The sequence below is a fragment of the Diadema setosum genome, chromosome 4 (genome assembly GCF_964275005.1).
Source record: "Diadema setosum chromosome 4, eeDiaSeto1, whole genome shotgun sequence".
Lineage (NCBI taxonomy): Eukaryota > Metazoa > Echinodermata > Echinoidea > Diadematoida > Diadematidae > Diadema > Diadema setosum.
In genome coordinates, this window is record NC_092688.1 from 31673354 (window position 1) to 31679353 (window position 6000).

Here is a 6000-nt window from a genome sequence, read left to right on the forward strand (position 1 = left end):
CTGGACAGGCAGGGCAGGGTGCCCAAAAGTTTGTGTGCTCTGTGAATAAACTGTTGGTCTTGACAGCATGATAATTTTTTCTGGAGTTCCAATCTCCTACAATAGGTAATACATACAGTATGTTTACAATATATATATATATATATATATATATATATATATATATATATATATATATATATATATATATATAAGAGAGAGAGACAGAGCCGCCAGGCGGGGTCAAATCGGGCGGGTGCCCCCCCCCCCACCTTATTTTGTAAAGGAGCCCCCCTCTTTATGGAATTCCTGGATCCAACCCTGTAATATATCGTGTATGTACATACATGTAAACAGTACAATGTAAAAGCATTGTCAGACTGACAGTGGTGGTGTACTTCTTAGTATGTTTGGACATGTCAATGGATACCCTAGCCATATGGTGAGGGTGTGACCTCTTCAATCATAATGTGGCTTGCACTGTTCCAGCCGGTGTAGCAGTCATAGTTTCCATAGCCACTGCAGGCTCCGACCCAGAACCCCACCTCCACACTGCCAGCACTAATGCCATCGCAGTAACCTGTAAGTGTGTGTGAAATGAAGTCAATGTTATATAATTTTAAGGCTTGACATGATGATATTTCTGATTATTCTTTAGACAAAATTCAAACAAAATTTATACTTTAAAGAATTAGCAATACACGTGTAGACATTACGTTTACATCGGAGAAATACTCACGTGTCCTGGGGGGTGTTTCATCAACGCTTGTCAGCGCCGACAACTGTCGGTGCTGACCAACTTCAGCAAAATCCTTGGCTTTGATTGGCTGAGATGCTCTGGTCACTGACTGTTACTACGGTGATTCAAGTTGTCAGCGCTGACAAACGTTGATGAAACACCCCCCTGGTATTTGTACTGCAGTGTGAAAATTTACATTATCACTTTATTTTTACGATAAAACTTTCCTTTAACTTACTTTTCATACAGAGATCAAAATTCTTCATTTTGATTTGATGAACTGTATGCCTACACTGTCTTATGACACAGTTTCATTGTAAAACTGATCACTGAATTTTATGCAAAATATAACACTTTAAAAAAATAATGATAATAATAAGTCGTAAAATGTTTCTGCCAATAGCCTGTGGGCTCATACTAAAAAAAAAAAAAAAAAAAAAAAATATGATCAGGATCAGAAAAAATGTGCCAACCAGATTCCAGGAAATTTCATTTCATTTTCATTTCATTTTATTGTTTCTGTATGGCACAATATAATCAACTCTGATCACTTTCAGAAATAAACACATGATTCATAATAATTCATGGCTGATTTTGCACATGACAGGTAATCAAATCTTTGTGACAAAGAACGAAGACATAATGATAATAAACAAAAAGTCAAGGTACCATACAGGAGGATCCCAAGTAAGCCGAGCTTGATATTGGGGCCTCATACACAGATAAATGAATAAACAGTTTCAACCAACTGTCGGTTTACTTAACTACAACAAGACAAACTAGTTTTACACAACAAAAACACAACAAAAATTTGCTTTGCTTATTTGGCAGGTGGCAACTACATTGTACTCAATTATCAAATATTGAAAATATGATGAATTGCCTCATTATAACACTGCATTGTCACAAGAACCATTACCAGAGCATACATATTTTCAGGATTATCTTTATCATAGAGAGGTCATTGTCCGGACATTGGCCAAGGGTTGTTGCCCAGAGTAACTTGTCTTAAAGGGATGGTATAGTATTGGCTGAGATCAGGATACAGCTTTTGATTTCTTTTTTGCAAGATGCTTTAGAAACCACTTTCAATGAAATGTTAAAGAGCATACGATTCTATGAGGAATTCAAATTATATTTGATGAAAATCGGTTTTGAAATGACAGAGATATCCAAAAACAAATCAAAGCAAAGCGATCCTAATAAAAGGTGGGTCACACCTTTTACTAGGATCACTTCGTTTTGGACATCTCAGCCATTTCAACATTTTTATCAAATTAACTTTGAATTCCCCTCAGAATCATATGCTCTTTCATCAGTGTGCATATTTTGTAAGAGGTGTCTCATCATCTAAAAAAAATAAATAAATAAATAAAAAAAAAAGTTGGAAAGCTGAAGTCTCCTCTCATCCGAAACTATACCATCCTTTAATATTCACTAAATTACCAAGCAGCACCCTAGGACGCAAGAGGTTGTAGCTGGAATACCCGCCGGCGTACGTGACAGCTTCAATCCGATTGGGGTTGGAGCATTCCGCGTTGTTGAAAGTAAAGTACCACCGACAGCAGGCCGGGTTGTTTGTGGCGACCCGGAGGTTGCCCGACCAGGCGACATAAAGGGATGTGTCCGAGTGCTCCTTTGTAAAGCTGCATGTCTGAATTGAAATGATTTTGGAGGGGGGGGGGGGGGGGGATGACGGGTCACGTTGAGTCCGTTATTCCGAAGGTTTGTTATTCCAAAGGTTCGTTATTCCAAAGGTTCGTTATTCCGAAACACACAAATTCCGTAGACGTAGAGGTTTGTTAATAAAAAAAAAAAATAATAATAATAAAGACGATGCTTATCACCGAATCAACAACCTTATTTCACTTTCAGATTAATTACCTTCGGAATAATGTAGCTCATTTGCTTTTCGGATTAGCGAACCTTCGAAATAACAAGCGTTATTTCATTTCCGAATTTAGAAACCTTCAAAAAAATACCGAATCTTTGTTCATTTTCGGATTACCAAACCTTTTCTTTGGAACAACGAACCTTATTTCATTTCGGATTAACGAGTATTCGGAATGATAAATGTTCTAAATAATTAACCTTATTTCATTTTCGGATTAACGAACCTTCGGAATAATGATCCTTGAGAACTGGAACCAAAATGATGACGGTCACTTAGTAAAGGGAAATAGGCCTACCCTTTCTCGCCTTTTGGACATGATGTATTAATGTAAAACGCTCTAAGAAATATAGGTTCAATTTTGCATCTTTAACAGTGTCACACTGGGAGCACAATTAACGGGTGCAACTTTGCACCTTTCTGACCAGAAAGGTGCAAAGTTGCACATTTAAAGGCACTTTCAGTAATATGATACTGGTGTGAAAGATGCAAATTAAAGTTGAGTCTATTTTTCTATACTGTACAGTCTTAATTGCATACCTCTCACATGGAACCGCGTTCCTGTCACTGGTAGTTGAAACACGTAAAAGCATTTCTACCTATAAATCGGCATCTGAAATAGAACCAACTCTTACCAGCACTGAACTTTTGCAAGAAACTTCAAATGTGACCTGCTCGCAATGCATGTAATTGCACATTGTGTTTTACGTGATGGAATAGACATGATGGCGAAAATGACATTTAGAGGGCAAAATGCCGAACACTGTGGGCTACTGTTTCGTGGGCATTAGATGTTCTGTGAAGCACCACATATTTCAAATGAATCGAGGGTGGCAAACTCCGTTGATACAAAGTCTCCGATTTTACTGTGTGATAATCAATGTCTCGTCATAAACGTTTAATAGGCCTACTAGTAAAAAGAGACCACTCAAAAATATTTAGGATCGACTGCCGAATTCACCCCGTAAAAAGCAGTATCTCGTTGGATTGTCACGTGCGTATAGCAAGCCTCTTGTTTCAATACCTTAACTTGTCCCGAGTCCTGCCCGTCGTTGATGGCCCACCAAGAGCATTGCCTCCAATTTGTGGATACCGTACTAGGAGCACCGGGTTCACCTTCGTTCCCTGGTGGCCCCGGAGGACCAGGGGGCCCAGGGGTTCCAGCAGTGCATTCCTGCATGCAAAATGAGTGGAGGAGTGGTATATATTCACTGCATTTTCTCCCTCGTACACAGGAGCACAAAAAGATAGCATTTACAACAAACAAACAAACAAAAACAATGCGAAACGTATGCGCGTTATTATAGCAAGCCTACAAATACATACTACTTTTAGATGCACGCATCGACCTGTGTTAACTCGTACCCATATACCCCACGACTTCTTTTTTGCAGTACCCCACGGAGTAGACTATATAATACACATGTATACTCTCTCTCTCACACACACACACACACATCGGAAAGGAGCGCAGGTTTTTATGTAAACTTCTAGGTATTATAGCTGTGGATTCTCTATAAATACTCGATCACGTGACTGTCCTATATGATACTGACAAAGCTATAATGAGGATAGAAGGTAGGCCATCACACGCCGGCTACAACCCAACAACAACAACAACAAAAGAATGTCATGTTTTGTAAGTGAATGTCAGAGGCATACTCCCAAGCTATCCAGATTAGAATCATAAAACACACACACACACACACACACACACACACACACACACACACACCAGATTTTGCGGAAATAACAGTTATGAATCAGAGAGCACGTTTTTACGGTTCATAACTCCTTGAATTCCACGTAAGCCGTTCTGTTTTCATATAACGAGTTGTGCGAGGAAATATTTAGCAACGTAATGAAAACACTGCCATACTGTATAGACGCCTTGCAAATTAGGTGGCCGATTTTAAGATGTAATTGTGAGAATTACTTGAAAACAAGGAAACAATTAATATCCAGTTTGACTTACAAATACGTCGTCGTACGTTAAATCATAAATAAAGTTCATGCTCATCTAGTGCTGACTTCAAAAATTAAGACATGGGTGTATATGTCTGGTAAGGACTGTTATTATACTTTCTCAGTTGATAATATGACTCAATATTTTAAAATCTTAACTATACTTTTTTTTTGGTAAGTCAGTGAAATTCCTCAGCTACGATGGGTATTGCTTGAAATGATAACAATGTCTACAATTTTAGGGTCTTGAAAGGTCATACAGCATTCTCTAAAGTAGATTATCTCACTCCGTTTTGAAGGGGAATTATAATCGTGTAATTTAACTGATTATAATTCACTTACATAGCCATGCACTGAAAATAGAATTGTAAATAAATGAAAAAGGCTGTACTTGTGATTATGATTATTTTCTTCTCATGAAAGGCCTATTAATTAAAAATCATAAAACAGTTCTACACTAATGAGAAAGCCTTCTGTCAGTGGTATAACTTCTTTCCTTTAAATCTTCTTGTTTCTCTTGTCGGTTATCCTTGTTCATATAATCAAATCCCGATCAGTATACCACTTTCAGTGGCATTTTATGGATACAATGCCTGGTGATTATATACAAAGACATATTTAAAGTGTTTTATCATTGTTCAAATTAAGTACACTCTATATTTCGTAAAATGTCAAAATATACTAACAAGTTTGTTTGTTTGTTTGGTTGGTTTTCCTTTTTTTTTTTTATTTGAAGCAGACAGAAGACATAAATAAAGCAATCGAAGTAAACCAAGATCAATAGAGGTGTAGATGGCTTTCAAAACATCCCATCAGGTAATTTATTTAGGTAAACACTGACCGGAAGAGAGACTAGATCTAGTGCGAAGATGCTTCTTTCCATTACAAAATTTGTATCCAATAACTCCGTAATCAAGTTCTTGTTTCTCATGACAATACAAGACATTGTCTGGAATGGGTCTTACCTCAAGAACAACTTCACGGCGATAAGTCTCGGGCTGCTCTGGGCCAGCACAAATTTGAGCGGTGAGGCAGCAAATAATCAACAGTATCCGAAGCCACTTCGGATACATTTTCGACACCCACATACATGTATTAATGTTTCTAGACGACTCCCCGACATGCATACTGATGCTTTATTCTCATACAGAAAACGTAAAAATCCAAGTTAACCGTGCACTCCTTGCCCCTACATAGTTTACAGTTTAAGCTGTATATGCACATTCAAGTTATTGCCGTAATTATCATTAGTGCTCTTCCTATGAACGGGGTGAAAACAAAGGAAAATCTTCTTCGTGATCGTCGGCGCTGTCTCTTCAAGATAATCAATAATTGACTGCCTTTGTTAGCTGCTCCCGTGTGAAGAAAGAACAACACCAGTACAATGGCACGAATATCGACTGCAGCGTATAGGCCTACTCGAAAG

General features: G+C 38.0%; 1 protein-coding gene across 1 annotated transcript; it reads right to left on the reverse strand.

Moving 5' to 3' along the window:
• Nucleotides 1-410: 410 nt before the first annotated feature.
• On the reverse strand, nucleotides 411-5647 carry LOC140227789 (collagen triple helix repeat-containing protein 1-like). The gene is made up of 4 exons (XM_072308185.1): nucleotides 5540-5647; nucleotides 3634-3783; nucleotides 2165-2372; nucleotides 411-559 (listed from the first exon to the last, which is right to left on the reverse strand). The coding sequence occupies exons 1-4, from the start codon at nucleotides 5645-5647 to the stop codon at nucleotides 411-413; spliced, it is 615 nt and encodes a 204-aa protein (XP_072164286.1).
• Nucleotides 5648-6000: the final 353 nt, after the last annotated feature.

What these genes read in the sequence shown, in the direction of transcription:
- LOC140227789 (XM_072308185.1), bottom strand. Translation starts at nt 5,647, where the DNA reads ATGTATCCGAAGTGGCTTCGGATACTGTTGATTATTTGCTGCCTCACC. An exon ending in GCCGTGAAGTTGTTCTTGAG is followed by an intron (nt 3,784 to 5,539) that starts GTAAGACCCATT and finishes TTTTGCATGCAG; the next exon opens with GAATGCACTGCTGGAACCCC. An exon ending in AGGACTCGGGACAAGTTAAG is followed by an intron (nt 2,373 to 3,633) that starts GTATTGAAACAA and finishes ATTTCAATTCAG; the next exon opens with ACATGCAGCTTTACAAAGGA.